Source organism: Protomyctophum parallelum, assembly GCF_964188405.1.
Source record: "Protomyctophum parallelum genome assembly, chromosome: 2".
Classification (NCBI taxonomy): domain Eukaryota; kingdom Metazoa; phylum Chordata; class Actinopteri; order Myctophiformes; family Myctophidae; genus Protomyctophum; species Protomyctophum parallelum.
The window spans coordinates 53,116,780-53,135,683 of record NC_139699.1 but is presented as its reverse complement, the minus strand read 5'-3'; the positions used below and the strand labels follow the sequence as shown (position 1 = coordinate 53,135,683).

General features: G+C 42.1%; 1 protein-coding gene across 1 annotated transcript; it reads left to right on the top strand.

Moving 5' to 3' along the window:
- The first annotated feature begins 4,551 nt into the window (after positions 1 to 4,551).
- On the top strand, positions 4,552 to 18,681 carry wdr76 (WD repeat domain 76). The gene is made up of 16 exons (XM_083759347.1): positions 4,552 to 4,587; positions 7,359 to 7,463; positions 7,865 to 7,942; positions 8,030 to 8,107; positions 8,345 to 8,437; positions 10,054 to 10,115; positions 10,570 to 10,696; positions 11,882 to 11,974; positions 12,973 to 13,019; positions 13,167 to 13,320; positions 14,884 to 15,042; positions 15,887 to 16,002; positions 16,302 to 16,397; positions 17,250 to 17,402; positions 17,863 to 17,916; positions 18,344 to 18,681. Exons 2-16 carry the CDS (start codon positions 7,362 to 7,364, stop codon positions 18,597 to 18,599), a joined length of 1,668 nt encoding a protein of 555 aa, XP_083615473.1. The 5' UTR covers positions 4,552 to 4,587; positions 7,359 to 7,361; the 3' UTR covers positions 18,600 to 18,681.
- The last annotated feature ends 223 nt before the right edge of the window (positions 18,682 to 18,904 follow it).

Here is an 18,904-nt window from a genome sequence, read left to right as displayed (position 1 = left end):
TTCCAGCTTCCAGTATGTACTTTCTCCAACTGATTTGTTGTGTATAATTGTTACTAGAGGTTAAGTATAAGAAAGCCCAGAGTTCTTTTTTTTTATAGTTATAAATTATAGTATTTATATGTTATTTATTGTCTTTTAAAAAGTCATCGTGTACGATGAAAGTTATTTTCAACCACAGATTAAACAGATTAGGCCTATATAAATGACATATTTATTCATATGCTATCAGAAGGGTGTAGTTGTACGGTAGGTAGGTGATATAATAAGAGTCGCAAACGTGCACATGCTGAGTGAGCATTGTTCCAGGGTCCCACCGTTACATTCAACACGGGCGGTTAATTTATACTTTGTCGGTCGACACTTCGCTAAACCCAAACGAGACGACATATTGTTTTCTCTAGGATGGTTGGAGAGGATTCAGCTTGTGATTGGCTGAGAGCAGGGAGGGATCACTCATTTTTCTTCATGTGATAAACAATTCCGTCCACCACAGCTTGCCAACCACGGACATGGCCATAGACATGAGCCTGAAGACCACACTGTCCATAGACATGAGCCTGAAGACCACACTGTCGGCATGCCTGCCTTGTTGAGGTAACAAAAAACAAGTGCTCCTCTCCCCCAACCATTCATAGAGAACAATAGGCCTACAGCAAACAAGACGGGGTGTAATAACATGGTGGACCCTGGTCGTTATGTGGCCAGTATATGAAGTCAGTCATCTATGATGACAGTAGTTCATCTTCTACTCTGAGCAGATTCTCTCAGTATCCTGGACACACCTTGGCTTTATTTGTATGGTTTACTGTGATATTTCATGTAGCCATTAAGTCCCTGGGAGATGAGAACGCGTTACCACCCAAACCGACTCAGGGTTGACTAGGCTATGTGCATAACTGTTAGTCCCACGTTTCCCCGTTTCCTGTACCAGTTAATTTTCGCATAACTTGGCTCGAACAGCTTGATCTGCTGCTGAACCAATGAAACGAAGCTATGCAGGAAACTACAAACTAGGCTGGAACAGGAAACGGGTATTCTGGAACCCGGGGACTACAGAACCTCTTTGCTACAGTTATGCACAGATCTGACTGTACGTGACTCAGGAGTCAGGACCTGTCCCTTTTCTAGTCAGCCCTAAGCACATGTGGGTTTAGATGCTTTGCTTTTGTCTCCCCCTGGTGGGCTGGCGGGCAATGTACAGTATGTAGCAGAGGTAACCAATAAATATCCAACCACTTCAGGAAGTTAAATTGTTTTCAGGCACAGAAGAATCCGCAGTGCTAATTTAAGTCACAAATACAAATTAACACTGGGTTTTATTGTGTGATTTTATCCTCTTTTGGCCAGTGCATTATGGTTTATGCCTTAATCATGAAATGTATTAGCACTTTTATGTCTTTATGTAAACTATTTTGTTCCACACTTTGCAGAGAAATATGTGTAGTTGTTGTGTACAGGCATCCCGATGCATCTCCTAATGTGTAACATATTCAGAAAGCATATGCCTGCTGTTGGGGAAAACCTAATCTCTCCATAGTTCAACTTTTGATGTCTGTTTAGTTTTTTGTTGAATGCCCTACATCTTCAATCTTATACACTGTTACACAAAAGTAGCAAAAATAGTCCAACTACAAGATAACAAGGTGCTACATTGTGACACTTTGTGAGCTTGTAGATCTGCTATTTCTGGAAAAATAATGTCATGTCTGGGTTTTATAAATATCTTGTGACCTAAAATCAGGAGTCTTCAACGTTTTTCAGGCCAAGGAACCCTTGGCTGAGAGAGAGGTGATGCAGATTTCATAGTTTACTTCATAGACTTTATCAGTGTTGAGTACATTTATGTTATTATTTTGATGAATATGTTGGATTGACATTAATGTTTATTTTCAGACCTTTAACCATGCACTTAAACACTCAATACTTAGTAAATTTGACCGTTGGCAATGTATACTCAGACACCAAAACTCAGATCTACAAGCACACAGTGCTTGTAGATCTACTATTTCTGGCTAATGTTCCCCTCAGAATGGGGATTCTCGGGTCCATCCATCCATCCATCTTCAACCGCTTATCCGTGAATCCGGGGACCGGATTCGCGGATTCTTAGGTACAAGTGGTAAATGTAAAAAAACATTTGGAGGCCCCCGTGTTGAAGACCACTGAAAAGTAAGAGTTTTGGACATAGGCCTAATAGGATTCCACCCGACAGCTCCGACATTAAATGTGTTATCCTTATGCTTGTTATAAACTCTGTAATACCTTCTTTCTGTGTATATTAATTATAACACACAACTTATGAGTGTAACACATTATACTATATCCTGTCTATTCAAACGTTTTAGCAGGACTATACAGTAGTAATAATATTGTGCTTAATCTTTGAATATGTAATTATGTTTTGTTTTTTTTAATTACGCTTTGTATAGAAAAGCACCTAAGGCTTTAAAAAGGCAGGCATGCACCACGTGTTTTCACGTGTTTAAAGGACCACTTCACCAATTGTCCTTATCTTCATATTGGTCCTCACTAATGCTCATTATAAGATTGCGCCACCTCTGTGTCTCAGAGGAGGACTGTGGACAGTTCAGAAACCACCAGCGACTACCAGTGGCATCATGAGTATGGCAGGTTTGGTCATTTCAAACTCTTGTTTCAAAATGTGTTTTTGATACATTTCTATAGAGGGTAGCCTATGCACGTGACGTCATCATCATACCTAGGCTGGAAGTAATGCGGGAACGCCTACTGAGTGGCAAAAAACGACTTTCTGGCCTTGACAGCCCATACTGTACAATCATACATCCATCAGAAAAGTCCTATCTGATTGCATTACACTACGTTAAATTCACTTTGCCACTCGCTTTGCCACTCGACTTTCCATTCACTTTATGCATGTGCATACCCTCTATAGAGAGGCTGTCTATTAGATTGGAATCCATGTGATGATATCACTGGTAGGCAGTCTTCCTAGTTAGGGAGGACCAATTGTATAAGATTATGGTTGAAAATGGCTGAAGTGCTCCATCAAATCTTATCTAGAACAGTATCTGTATTTACTATAACTTCCACCCATGCACTTTCATTTACAGTATACCCTAAAAAGCACTAGTTCTCTCAACGTCAGGCACGGGGGACCACCAGGGGTCCAAATGGATCCTTGAAGGTCTGTAACTCTGACAGTGTACAAATGGAACAAAATGGTTACAGTTAATTTAACACTGAGGATTACACCGTGCTCATGTAGATTGGGTCCCAGAGATTAAAAACTAAAAATAAAAAACTATCAAATAGAGGTCTATGGTGTAATTCATAATGAAACTGGTGAGCCTTGAAATTGAAAAGGCTGAGGAGAATCACACTGGAACCCCAATGTAGAATGTAGATTCCTCAGTCATTTAGCTCTGACTGAGCATACAAATGGAAACAAATGGACGTGTAAGGGTCCATTTGGTCCCAGGTGCAGGTCCCCAAACCTGCAGTTGAGAAACAGTGCTATTGCTATAAACAGACACATCAAATGTTAGCCAGTGGTATGAGAATTATATTTCAATCTTTATTCTAACAGCTTGACAAGTCTTTCCAGTTTTGTATAAAAACAAATTGTATCCTTTCCTGATTACCTCTTGTTAATAAATATATTCTTTCTCAGGGGGAAAAGGTGTCTGAGTGAAGCAAGTGGATTATAAAAGCATAAGTAGCCAAAAGATATCTAGCTATAGTTCTGTATCGTACTATCGGGCTCACTTGAAAAAAGCGTTTGTGGCCCACCCACACTGTTTAGTGGTCAGATGGGCTGCTGCACAGGGCACAGCCAGGACAGGAAAGTGGCCCTGGGGCCACCTATAGACACTGCAGCACAAGAGTGCAGCTGGAGCTAACACTGCAGACTCTAGAGCTCAAGATCCTGCATGCTAGACAGGAGGAGGGTGAGGAGGGCAGCGATTCCCCCCTAGTCAACACTAACTAGGGCCTATAGTTAGTTCCCTTTTCAAATGTTTTATATCATCCACAGCACTTGAATGAACAGTATCCAATATCCATGTTCCTTTGTCACAAAAATAAAAGTTTAACACATGTAGGCTTTAGGCTACTACTACAATCAAAGCAAGCAAGTGTGCTCAATACAAAAACATTAACATTTAGTAAACGACAACGTCCTTTATCTTTCAGTCTGTTATACACAACATTTTCCCCCAGTTATGAAATTGATATACTTTTTAAAATAAAAACAAAATCAACATTGTACTATTCTCTTTTTTTAATATCCTTTTCATTATTTCAGTTCAGGGTCAGCAACTCTCATGCACCTCTAGCACCTCTGCTGGAACCCCCCCCCGGGCCACACCTCCGTGCACATTCCTCTTCATTTTTCCTAGACCATGATCTGTACTGATTGGACGATTCATCTGGGCGGCAGTGCCAGTTTCACTTCACGCCTTAATCAGTGCTCCAGCCAGAGTTCCAGACAGCACCGCAATGGCCGCATGCTCCTCTTAGCACTTATATTCATTTAGTAGTAGTAACTGCACTAATCGTTCAGCACCTGAAAATTACAACAGAACTTACTGACAAAGAAGCTGTGTGGTGACTGGTGAGTTCTAGAAGAAGCTGCAAAAAAAAAAAAGTGATTGATGTTCATGCAACACGTTGTTGAATAATGTTGTAGACCTATGACGCTCGTATAGGTACTTCTCGAGCGTGATTACGACAGTAATGTAATGTTTCAGGGCTAAATGTTGTCATGTAATGTTGTAGCCGCTGTAGCCCTCCAAGCAGAACCCAATGGTACTGAAGTTTCTGACATTTTGTTCGACCCAGTCCATGGGGTCCTGTTGCACTACTACCATGCCACATGGGACGCACCCATTTTAAAACATAAACAACATGTTTCGCGGCTCCCCGCGCTCTATGACGATATTATTCAGTGTGAGGCTTTCTGAATATGTGAAGTATAAGTATCCATACATGCCGCTGCGAATATCTCCTGTGGCGCGGAAGCCGTTAAGTATTTTTAATCTATGTTTGCCCGATTTGGAAGCTTGGATTAATCTCTTCCTTCCTTGTTTATTGACACCTCATTGTACCGCCTATCTGGCTAGCTAGTGGCGCTATAGCTATGACAGAGCAGATCAGAGGCAGGGACGTAGCCGCACAAGCCAACCGCACACCGGGAGGCGGTACAATAAACGGTAAACAAACAAGAAGAAATAAAGCGACCAAATCGGTCAAACAAAGATTAAAAATACTTAGCGGCTTCCGCGCCACAGGAGATATTCGCAGCGGGATGTATAGCTACTTAAAGTTCCCGAATTCAGAATAACTCAAGTAAAATAATGCCGTCACTTGGCGCAGATCGTATTTTAGAGAGAATTTCTACATCCGCGTCCAGGGATTTCCATACGAAAATACAGTAGTGAGCAGGGACCCAACATAAAACTCATCAAAATTTCAGAAAAGCTTTATGTAGGGTCCCGAAAGGGGCTATAGCCGCTGCAACACTAGATTTGTTTATAATGGGATCTGACTGAGGAGCCCCTTTCAGTAGTACCCTTTCTGTAACCTCGCCTCACCAGGCTTTCCACCGCGATCAGAGGAAACCTTTTCTGTATTTTGGTTTTTGAACCATGCAAAATACAGTGAACCAGGGTCCTGGATGTATTTTTTGGACGGCCGAAAGGGGCTAGGATCTGAGTAATGTTGCAGATAGTACAGTAATGTTTACTACAATAATCAATGGAAGATTTGAATATGAAGCATATTCAGCTATAATGCATAATTAATTTATCGTTTGAGTGATGTTGATTATACTTTCCATGAGACATTTTTCCACAACAGACAGTCATTGATATTACTAATAGCTGTACCTTTCAACTACAATATAGCCAAGTCATTGTGCTATACGTTAAAAATGATGCATTAAGCCTTATGTGCAAAAGAAACAAATGCATGGACATTTGAATTCAAAAGGTTGATATGTTAAGGGCTCGAGGATCCGTGCTACTAAGACTGTTACACTGATAACAGTAACAGCCTTTCCAGTGAGCCAATAACATGTAGGGCTATATCTTGTGCCACCCATTAACCCTTATCCCTAAACTTATTTGCCATTCTTTTACTATTTTAAAAAACCTTTTAAAATAGTTCAAATAGCTGATCTACAAGCTCACAACATGTAGTTGTAGATCGGCTAGTTGAACTATTTTATTTGTCAAATAGTAAAATATTGCAAATAAGTTTAGGGATAAGGGTGGCGCAAGATGGAGCCCGTAGTCTAGTTGCCAGAATGTGAACCTGGACATTTTGAGTTCCCTAAGGTTTTATGTTAGAAATGAGTAGGCTATGGGTCCCCAGCATTTAGAAATGAGTAGGCTATGGGTCCCCAGCATTTAGAAATGAGTAGGCTATGGGTCCCCAGCATTTAGAAATTAGTAGGCTATGGGTCCCCAGCATTTAGAAATGAGTAGGCTATGGGTCCCCAGCATTTAGAAATTAGTAGGCTATGGGTCCCCAGCATTTAGAAATGAGTAGGCTATGGGTCCCCAGCATTTAGAAACTGCCGGATGCTAACTTGCATATGTTGGGCAATTTTCATAATTAGCATAATAAGATGGGGTACCATTAACGACGTATATAAGGCAACATTTATATACGGCGATATAACAATTTCAAAATGTGACAGATCAAACTAGGGGTTTTTCATGATTCTGAGCGTTGCAGTCCTGCCCCCTACCAGGGACCAGGAAATGATTCCCCGTTTATTTTCCTCATGGACATTTCAAAAAGTATTTATTTAAAGACCTTTTTAAGCCTCGTACAAAGCCAACTCGAGTTGTGACAAATCATGACAACAAACATTTTTTCTTGCCGAACAAATGATTAGAAAGAAGAAGAAAACGGCAGGTTACAACACTTTTTTTGTTTTTCTTCTTTGTAATTATGTTTGTTATTAAAATATTGTTTGTTGTCATGATTTGTCACAACTCGAGTTGGCTTTTTCCGTGACGTAATCGTCTTTAAATAAATACTTTTTGAAATGTCTATGGGAAAAATGTTAGAGGAATTCACTTCTGGTCCAGATGTACTGACCTCATCATATTTGTGATGACGGCTGTGGTCATTTTTAGCCGAAGGAGTTGAGTGACCCCAACTCCATTGGGGTCCTTTAAAAAAAAATAGTGTTTAGAAAAAGGCCTCTTGGCCTACACTGCACTTAGAAAAAGGCATCTTGGCCTACACTGCAGTTAGAAAAAAGTTGTGGTATAAAGTTATACCGTTACAGAGCTTCATTACATACAGTTAAAGTTATGCAACGCTATAAAAGCTGACGGGTTAATGAACCACCATTTATTCTCCAGAATATGAGCTCATCTGAGTCTCGACCCAAGAAGATAAAGATGGGCTGCAAACTGACTTTAAGCTGCCTGGGAATTCCACCAAAGTCATTCTACAGTGTGGCTGCTGTACGTTTTAAAACGACTTGTGATGTCATTGAATAGTGTTATTTAACTGTTCTAGTTCAGTGAATATTACTACTACAATCAATGCAACTTGTGACAAGCATTTTCAAGTACAGTTAATTATTGTATCATATTTGAATGATAATGATTCATTAATCCATTATATTGGGTCAATTAAAGATAAGGTGGGTAATAATAAGAAGCATATTCATATTTCCCCCCCTTTCCATGTCAAAATAGCTGCTGTGAAAGAAGGCCTATTCTAGGCATTTGGCCTACACTGCACTTAGAAAAAAGAAAGTAACGGTATAAAGTTATACAGTTACAGGGCTACATTACATTTTAGAGTTATGTGAAGTTATAAAAGCTGACACTTTAATGAACCACCATGATTCATTCTCCAGAGTATGAGCTCATCTGAGTACGACCCTGATGATCCACCCTGGCGATCAACTCAACAGAGGAGAAAACATCCTAAAAAGGTGGGACTCTAAAAGAGGAAATTATTTTTTGTTTTGGATGTCTTATTCGAGTTACCTATTGTCTATCCTTGTTGGGTCATTTCTAAGGATGGGACAAGTGATAAAAGGAAGAGACAAAACAAGACCAAGGCCAAAACCGAGGATTCCGAGGCTGAAAACAGTGATGTAGTATGTGTATGTTATGTTTTATGTGTCATCAATTTGTCATTGTCATTTAACTCCAAAAACAACAGTCCTTTCTTTCATTATATGACATGTAGATGTCATATATACTTTTTCACTGTAATTGCCATTACATTTCCTCATACAAAACTGTGTGACTCCATTGAAAATAATAGTCCTGTTGCAAAAGCAGATAAATGCATTTTAATAGTTTATTCTTCATTTATTCTTTCAATTCAGGGTGAACATAGAAAACTGTCTGCATACGAGCTGGAACGTCTAGAGAACATAAGACAGAACAAAGTGTTCCTGTCCTCCATCAATTTACCACAGGTAAAATCTCTGTTGTAGCTTCAGCAGCACCAGTGTTTCCTGCAGGAAAAGGCCTTGGCATGGTGCTGGGCGCGGGGGGACCTTCTGGCGCGCGGCGAAAATTGATTAATTAATTAATTAATTTGATTAATAAATTAAGATTAATTTGTATAATTGCTCTTGTATTGCTATTGGAGACACTGGGGGGGCACTGGGGAGGCACTGGGGAGACATGGGGAGGCACTGGGGAGGCACTGGGGTGGCACTGGGGGGACACTGGGCAGGCACTGGGGAGGCATTGGGAAGACACTGGGGAGGCACTGGGGAGGTACTGGGGAGGCACTGGGGGGACACTGGGCAGGCATTGGGAAGACACTGGGGAGGCACTGGGGAGACACTGGGGAGGCACTGGGGAGACACTGGGGGAGGTACTGGGGAGGTACTGGACATTTCTTACACTATGATTCACTATCCCCCTTCTTTTTTTTTTTTTGGAAGCTTGGCATGGCGCAATTTATTTCAAGCATGGCGCAGCGCCATGCCAACAACATTGTGCAGGAAACCCTGAGCACTGCTGTGGTTATTGGTTTAAACCGGGACCCTTCACACAACCGTGCGAGTACTATTAGTCCTTACCTGTTTTTAAAGCTGCTATAAGCAATAATATGTAAACAATGAACTCTTTTGTTTTGTATTCAGAGTTCAGACAGCCAGCAATGGGTAAAACGCAATTGGCATTCAAAGATATTCCTAGAAGCTTTATTAGTCAATTTGCCTGTCTACTTCCTGATTGGTTAGTAATTTCGAACAGATTTATTTTCGACCAATGACAAAGCTTCTAGGAACATCTTTGAATACAGATTGGCCCCCTAGAGACTTTTTTTGGGGAGCGTTTTACTCAATGCTGGCTGTCTGAATACCAAAAAATGAAAAAGTCATTAAAATTTAGACATATTATTGCTTATTAGTCCTTACCAGTTCGAAGACAGATCATAGCCTGTTATTGATACATTTTGAAGCAAGCTATAGGCTACAATTCCTATGCATCGTAGTATTATGCTATACCATGTCTCCCCCTATTGACCGCTTATGGTACGTACACTCCATTAGCACCAGTCCCGTCGACTCAGTCTTTGGCTCTCTCTCACGCACACACACACACACACACACACACACACACGACCGACAAGCAACACTTAGCCCCCGTTGCCCCCCCCTCCCCGGGCCCCCCATACACACGCACACACACACACACACACACTGTTCTATAGCGTCACTAGCGTCATGTGTTCGGCGGTAGCCAATGGGAACCACTTACTCGCATGTCACGTGATCTAAAATGGCAACCACGCATGCGGAGTACGGGGGCGACATACAGTACACACACAGACAGATATTCAGTTAGTATTTTAGATGGACATGTTTGCCATACACAAATTATGTTTTTATCGTAAACTACGTCCATTAAAAGTCATTCATTCATTACATTGATGCCCCACGTAAACCCATAACAAAATAAAACCTATCCCGTCACTGACCATCACTGTCCTGCAAGGCAAGCATGTATGTTAATGGTTCCTACATGACTTAGCAGAATTGTTTGCTAATTTTGACTTTTTTTTTTCCTGTCTTGAAAGGCTACTAAAGATCTGAAACGGTTAACACAACCAAAACCATCACGGAAGAGAAATCTCACAAGGTACAATCTGCTGGGATGTCTTCTACTTCTATTGGATAGAATTAAAACCCTACATACATTCTAGCTATACGAGGTGAGAGCAGGACCTGGTGACACATAGGAGGAGCCCGGACAGGAAACAACCCACAGAGCCTATAGTCCATCATGTGCCAGAAGTGTACCTGGATTTGCCCTAGTGGGACTGATTGAGGGTAGCTACTGGGACGTACTGTAAGTCGGGACTTGATCACCCCGGCTGGGTCGCCTGAGTGAGGGGTATGATGTTGGTAGACCTGAAACCCCGTTGACCTCAGGATGCATCACTGAGGATACGTCCCAGGTGCATCCATGCAATGTATTTTATTTATTTTGTCATAATGCAGCAAATTATTTGGTATTTGTAAACCACACAGCTCTTTTCAGTTGAACTCAAGTAGTGTAGGTAAATGTTAACACAAGAACACTTTGTTTCCAGCAGGTCAAAGATTGCAGAGAAAGTCAAAGACGAGCTTCCTCCTCGGAAGTCCCTACGACTCCAAAAGAAGTCGCCTCTTCCCCCCAAACCACAGGGGGAAGAGAAACCACCATCTATATTTAACGATGTAATGAAACCAGTTCTTTATCTCGCCAATATACTCTTGATTGAGACCGCAGGTCAACTATGAAATTGTGCATTTCCCGTCAGTTGGTCACGCCCCATATATGGTCATTCCTTGTGACATGATGTCAATATTAATCCTCCTATGGCCACCCTAATTAACAGTGGATTGTGCCTTCTTCTACCTGCACTATTCATATGTTTAATTCGTCATTTTAATAGACAAATCTGTGACATACACACTATCTCATTCTAACACGATAATCCTATAGTATTATACCCAGTTCTGATGGTGGGGTAACTGGGTAACTTATTATACCCAGTTCTGATGGTGGCGGTGCCGATTTTGACCAAATAGAGCGAATCTGGCGATGTCATTTCCTGTCCACGTGATCACAACATCCGCTAGTTTTCTCTACTGTGCTACAGTCAGATGTCTGGGATGCTAAGCTATCATCGTTTAGTTTAATAACTAAGTCAAATTTAGCTCTAATCAAGCCCCAAATATCGCATTTTACGCAGAGATGCACATAAAGACCGTGCGCGTGCGTGCATACGAGGATTTCGGACGGTTTTAGGTAGATTGCATCGGCCGTTAGCCAAACAAGCTAAAGGTTGCTACATTTTGCTACATTAAGCTGATGCCTTTTTTAATTCATTAATTTACGTCAATAGCCAGTTGAGCCCATATAGGGAGATCCCTGCTCAGTATTGGCCAGCAACTCTACATCTCACCTCAAACCCTTAGATCTCCATATATGGAGCTGACCTGTTCTGACATTCCATATGTTGATCCTTCCCCATCCATCCTTCCTCTTCGATGTCTCCCTTTTGACTGATACCTGTCCATTTAAACTCTAGACAGGCCTGCCCCAAAGTTATTAGTGCAGCTGCACCCGACAGCCGGTGAAAACAAGAGTTCTCAACAGGCCCGGAAATGTAGGCCCGGCCCTACCTGGGCCCTCATCAAACCCTGTACACTCAAGACACTGCCCCCGCTGCCACCCTTAGATCTCCATACATGGAGCTGACCTGTTCTGACATTCCATACTGTGTGTTGATCTGACCCCCCCCATTCCAAAGCGCCAGCGCTTGCCCAGCGCTGCTGTCACCCAGGCGGATGCGTGCATGCGACCTTTCTCTCATTCATTCTTTCTGTCCAACATGTGTTTCTTCTCTTCACGCAAAGCCAAAGAATCCTCCTGGTCCTCTGTCCATGGATCCAGTGAACGTGGAGAGAGGCAGTGGACTGCCTCTTGAGCTTCTCCAGCTCTGCTCTGAGGTGGGAATCATATTTTCTGTCGGTGATGCAGAGATGTGAAAGTTCAGTGGTTCCCAAACTATTTCATGTCAAGGACCCCAAATGAATGAGTTTGACGTCCACCTGAAATTACTTATTGCTGGAGAGACACACATTTAAGATTTCGGGTTGTTAAAATGTTTCAAAAATATCCCAAAATTGTCAACATTCTTTTCAATACTAACAAATAGCAAATCTACAAGCTCCCAATGCAATGTATTGTGAGCTTGTAGAGCGGCTATTTAATAGTCAGTGGTACTCATTCAGTAAACTAGATTGTGTACTGTGCAAATCCGCACCTTTCCACAACAGTGCCTGATTCATCAATGTATTATTTGGACATGCACTCAGTTCGGGGGCACAATATGCCTAAAACATTTCGTATAATAATGCCAAACCTCAAATAAAATATTTGTCATCACATAGAAAAAAATATGTCTGTTAATGATCTATTGTGTGAATGCTTATTATAGACATGATGTAAAATCAACAGCAAACAATAGTTTTCACAAGACTATCATGCGTTATGTTGCAGGACTCTCAGTCTCGAGGCAACAGACGCACCTCCAATGTCGTGATATTAATTAATTATTGATCACACATTAGGATTAGCCTAAAAGACATTTCATCTGATGAGGTTGCAGGATACTATTATTTGTGGGGGGGGGGTTACATTTTTATTCTCATTACACATTACTTTATGAATGTTCAGTTGATTCATTGTGCGATCGAGGCACTCACTAACAGACAGAACAGATGTACAAGTTGTCAAGGTGGTGATGTGGCGATGCAACACATTGTAAGCTTGCAGATCTGATTTTTTTCCATGTTTATTTCCGGTTGAATGGGACGTGGAACAATGCAAATGGTCTATACGGGAGCGAGCTTGTGATACAGTATACCCCCCCCCCCCCAACACACACACACTGTCAATGTCCTGTGTTATTTCTGGTCATTTCTGTTGTCATTACACTCTGCAGGTCTCCACGAATGCAAATGAAGAAAATGTGGATCTTGATCTGAAGCAGTAAGTCTTCAAAAGTAACAAGCTATGACAAAAAACAAAACAAGTAACAAATATGTCAACATGCAATACCATGTATCATTGGAAGCACTTTTAGAAAAAGTGACAAATGAGTGTTGCAGATACAGATATATTGTTGCCTTGTTGCAGGTACACCTCTGCTCTTAAGAACATGAAAATACCCAAAGATGGAGTTGCCAAGGTAGTGGAGGATCGAATCTTCTCAGCAGCTTTCCACCCCTGCACTAGCAGCCTGCTCATGGCTGCAGGAGACGAGTGGGGGAAAGTGGCACTCTGGAACTTGGTGAATAATTTTCCTTTGCTTGTAAATACATTTTGTGTTGGTGTTTTGTGAAATGGATGCATAGGCTACTACATGTGTGATTGTGAATGCATAGAATCAATCTACCGACAACAGCTGTCAAACAGCATAGCGTAGTACTAGACACTGAAACTCACATCTGATATTTTATAGCTAGCCATAGCTATCCATCATATAAAAGCAGTAACGCACACAAAGGGGAAGCATTGTTTGATTCTTGGATCACGGATGAAAGTTTCCGAAACTAGCAATGTTCCATTCTTGAATGGACCTTACGGTAAGCCTAGCCTGGGCACCATCCAATTTCGGGTTCATGAACTGGTCAGGAGCGGATGATATCGCTACGTCATGTTGTATTGTTTTGTAGTCTGCAATCTCCCGGAACTTCCTTTCCCTCAAACTGATTTTTCTCAATAAAAGCTACAGGCTACGAGAGCTTTTATTGTTATTCTTCCGGTTTGAGGGAAAAGGAAGTTCCGTTTGATTGTTCCTGCCTGATGACTACAAAACAATACTCATGACGTAACGATGTCATCCACTCCCGACCGGATCATACGGCACTTTTGGAACCGAAACCAGGAAAGCCTGGTGAGGCGAGGTTACGGTAAGCCCCACCCGCTCGCACACCTCCCCCGCCCCACCCACGATAATGTTGCTATACAGGACAAGCATGTCCTACTACCTGCTAGTCCTCCACTGAGGACCGTGTTATATTTTCCGAAGAGGAATAGAAGTATTCATATCAACAACATCCATACTACAATAACGCCATGGTGAAACGTTGCTGTTGGGTGTCCTGCAACAGTGCTTCATAGGTACCCAGAACGTTTGGGTCATTTTCTTTTTATTCCTTTTCCCGTGGGTGCGCACATGTCAATGTTTACAATATGGAGGACGCAGCGGTCACTCATTCACCCTCACTGCTACTAAATCATACTATTAACGTCAACTTTTACTAAACAATGGTTGAATCAATCATCTAATGAACAACAAACAACTTACCTTGGAGCAAATGGTGGGCTTTGTAACTTTCTCCACGTTCAGTTGCTTGTGTGGACGGCCATATAACTTCACCCACTCCTAATGCGGTTCAGAAAAAAGAACGCTGCTTACCCTTTTCTGCACATGGTATCCAAAAAGTGAGGGTCTGCTAATGGTCTAAACTTTAGACCATTAGCGGACCTTCACTTTTTGGATTCCGCGTTTCCATTTCTTTCAAGGAAGTTGAAATGCTTTAGCGCCTCCCCTGGTCGAATGTGTAGATTTTCCAACTGACTCCAGTTCAGTCGACAACTTCCTTGAAAAACATTAATGGCTGCTCTTTGCTGTGTCACTATTGTGGTTTGTGGGATCTCTGTATGAAAGTAGCTATTGACTCACTGAAGTGATTGATTCTGTTATCTTTGTAGAATTAATAGTGCTATTCTGTCAGACAACATCAAAAGATAAACCCAACATTTGATAGTAAATGACTAAATTCTGTAATAGATTTAAATGAGATTGTAACCCTAAATGCTCAGTGTTTCATGTCTTTGTGGTGTCGAGGATGCTGGTTGGGGTGTTCATGGTGTGTTGTTGTGGGAGCCCCACACTCGTACAGTGTCTTGCATGGCGTTTTCCAAGGCTAATCCTGCCCACCTGCTGAGCCTGAGCAATGATGGATCTCTACGCTGCATGGACATAGAGAAGGCCGTCTTTGATGATGTAAGTTAAACCACTACATCTCTACACTGTCTATTCACTACTTCTATTCCCACATCGCACACAGACCTATGTATATTGTTTTCTTTTTGGATATTGTTTATAATGCGTTCAATGTTCATGTCGTCAATATTCACACATGTAGCATGCAACAGGAGACCGTCCGTTTCAGATGCGTTCACACAATATAGTAAATACTCTGTTTAAGGTGAGGGGTGGGGTCTGGGTAGTAGACACAGACGCACACATTGGCTACACCCACGTAAATATAACACAGGCACAGCATGAGGGAGATGCAAGGATCAAATGCTATGTTTTTCAGAGAACATTGGTCTATATACAGCCAAGTGCGCACTGCAGAAGTAGTAAAGAAACGTTTGGTGCACCATAAACACGTCCACACGTTTAATGTAAATTCACCTGACAATCACAGCGTCCACACAGCGGTTTGAGCCAAATCAGACGTTACCTGGAGGACTTAAGTCAAGGGTTCTGCCCACATAAAATCTGTTGCATGTCCGATCCTACTTAACCGGAATGTTGTGTTCATACATATACATACATACATACTGTCTGAAAGTGGCTTATAACATTAGTTGCTGTTATTTGAGTGTGTTGAACGTTCACATTTGATGTTTGCATTGTCTTTGTGGAGGACTAGAAAGCTGCAATCATGGCTGGCCATTGCCAGGGAGAAGGCTGGCCCCACTTCAGCCTCGAGCAGTACTGATCCAATCCTACCTCCTTCAGTTGGAATTCAGTTGGAATGAACTTGCTGTCCATAGCTACAGATCACACAGGAAATCCACAGCATCGTTCAATAGATCCTGTCTTGTTGTCCTACCAGGTGTATGACACAGAGGACTGCCTGAATACCTTTGACTTCCTGTCAGATGACTGTTCCACTCTAGTGGTCGGGGCCTTGAATGGTGATGTTGCCATTGTTGACAGACGAACTCCAGGGTAAATAATGTAGCAGGATTTTATTAAACAACGCTGTTGTGCCATGCAGAAACAGAGAGAGAGAGACAGTGCTGACAGACTGTTGCCTGCTAATGAGAGAGAGAGAGAGGGGGAGGGAGGGAGAGAGGGGAGTTGCACCACTCGGTTCACACAGGTGTGATTTCTTTTCTTCATAAGTCAATGCTATTGAACACCCTTTAGCCTTTACATAGACATGTACTTTACGAAGTGTGAATATGTTTTGTATAATGAGTCTTTACTAAGGTGTGAATGTGTGATGGGTTTTCATTTCTTTGCAGAAACTCCCATGAGTCTGTTAACACATTGGACACACACATTCGATGTGTCAACGTCCATCCTCTGCACAAGCAATACTTTGTGGTTGCTGTGCACGGGTATGTATCATTCATATCATGTTATTTAAACTATAGGAGAGCAAGTATGTATCATACTTCAAATCCTGTGTTATTGAACTTAACAGAGTGGTCCTGGAATTTTTAACTATATACAAAACGTTGTTGGCAAGTCATGGAATGATCAATTTAGTCATTAACCCATTTTGATCAGATTCAAAAAATGTCTTCTACATCCTGACCGTCAGTCGTTCTTCGATTTTTCAAAAATAGCAGACCTACAAGCTCATAGCGCGCCACCGAGTGGCGCGCTATGAGCTTGTAGATCTGCTATTTTTCAATAGCTAAAGTATAACCTAATGCTAACACCAAAAGGGGTTCCCGCCCAAAATGGGCTCGGGTGGTGCAGTGGTAGAAATCCCTGCATACCATCACGGAGGTTGTGGATTCGAATCCACCTTGGTGCATCCGGCTTTGTCGGGCATCTATGGGAACACAATTGGCCCGTGTTCTGGGCAGTGAAGACCGGGTGGTCTTGCACATACCTGTACTCCTACAGGCTGGGGTGGCACTTGTCAGGAGGGAGTCTTGGGCGGGAGGAGAAGGCCCTACATTCAAATGCAAAAAAAAATCATATCTGATCCGACCATGAAAGCCTGACATTTCTAGTGAAGTGAAAGGGAGAGTTAAGTTGTGTCTTAACATTTATGCAAGGATGTACAGTACCGGTATGCACCTTCTAGTTTAATCTGTAGTACTTTAGAATGACTCTAGATCGTGTCATACTGATCAATAACGTGATTGTGGTTGAGTAGGGTCACGTGTACACATGTATGTTAAGTTTGTGTGTATAGATGATACGCTGTACATGTTGCATTTTATATTTAATTGTAGGATGGTGAGAGTTTACGACAGCCGCTCTCTGAAGAAGACCAACAGCAAGCCAGTCTGCCAGCTGCATGGCCATAGTTCAAACATCTCTAGTGCTTATTTCTCCTCTACAACTGGTAACAGAGTGCTCACCTCCTGTATGGACCAGAGGATCAGGTGAGGCTGACAGAATGTACATGAACAGTGTTGTAACTAATAGAAACTACTAGAGCAACATTACAAAACCGGACGAGAGATTCCTCGAGGTTGAATATCAGCGTTTTATCACCAAGTGATTACAGACCACCGGTTCGGTCCATATACAGACAATACTGCATGTTCTGTCCAAATGTCCTTGAATATATCACCATGACCATACCCTTAATGACATACCCGTTGACTTTGACTGTCAATGTTTCTATCTATCGTTCATAACATTGCTCAGAGTCATCCAATCGATATCGCTCACGACGTTGCCGTTATACTGTAATTGCGGTGTGGACTCTGCCATCCACTTGAGTTAGAACATATTTATCGTTATAGTTGCCATGTCTGAACGGTGCTTAGGTCAGTCAAAATGTTAACATGTAAATGAGTAAATGTTTAGTAACGCTCTAATTAAATGTTTGTCTTTCAGGATATATGACACCAGTGCTTTGATCAGCAATGCTCCCTTGGTGACCTCCATAGGGTAGGCCTACAGTACATGCACTCACTCTCCCTCGTGTGTTCTGCGTTCCAACAACAATATCTTAATCCTAGCATTTATTTCACAAGATACAAATGTGACACGCAGTCACCAAAGCGTTATCCTTCATAGTGACATAAGCGTTTGTAGGCAGAAAGGACCTTAGATGCCCCTTAGATACCCTGTCCCGTCCTGTCCTGCTGGCTATCCCTATTCTACCTCTGCTACCAGCTTAGTGGCTGTACCTTTTTATACAGAACATCGGTGAACCCCCCCCCCCCTCCCCATCCTGTGTCGGGTCCTAAATGGAACAGCAAGACGGAAATATGGCACATTCCCACATTGAACAAGTTCTGTAACACAAGCTGAATACTGTGGCTTTGTATTGTATGTGAGCTAACGATCTGTACAATCCCTGGTTTACGACTAGATTGCACATGCGGACCAACCAGCATCAGAGAAAGATTACAGCCACATGGGACCCTAAACAAGAGGACTGCTTTGTGGTGGGGAGCAGTGGCAGGCCTTGTAGAGTTCAGGTGTACCATGAGAGCGGGAAACTCCTGCACTCCTTCAGAGACGAGGACCAACTGACCACCATGCTGTCTGTCACAGCCTTCCACCCCAGCAGGAATGCTCTTCTGGGGGGCAACCAAACAGGACACCTGCATGTCTTCACCCACTGAGATGCACATAAAGACATGATGACACAAAACATCATGGACCACCAGTTGTCCAAATCAATCCTTTCATACCCTCAGTGATGTCTTACCTACCTAGTGAGTATTCAATCAGTATAAATGATTCAGACACAATGCAGCTGCTTACTCATAGCTAAGATAACTAACACGTGTTGCTGTTTCTAGTTATGAATACAAGCCTGTGGGCCCTATTTTGCGTGTCTTAAGTACTAGGTCTTAAGTGCCAGGTGTGGCCAATGCTGTTTGGCCACACCTCCAGGGCAAGTCATAAGACCTAGTACTTAAGACAC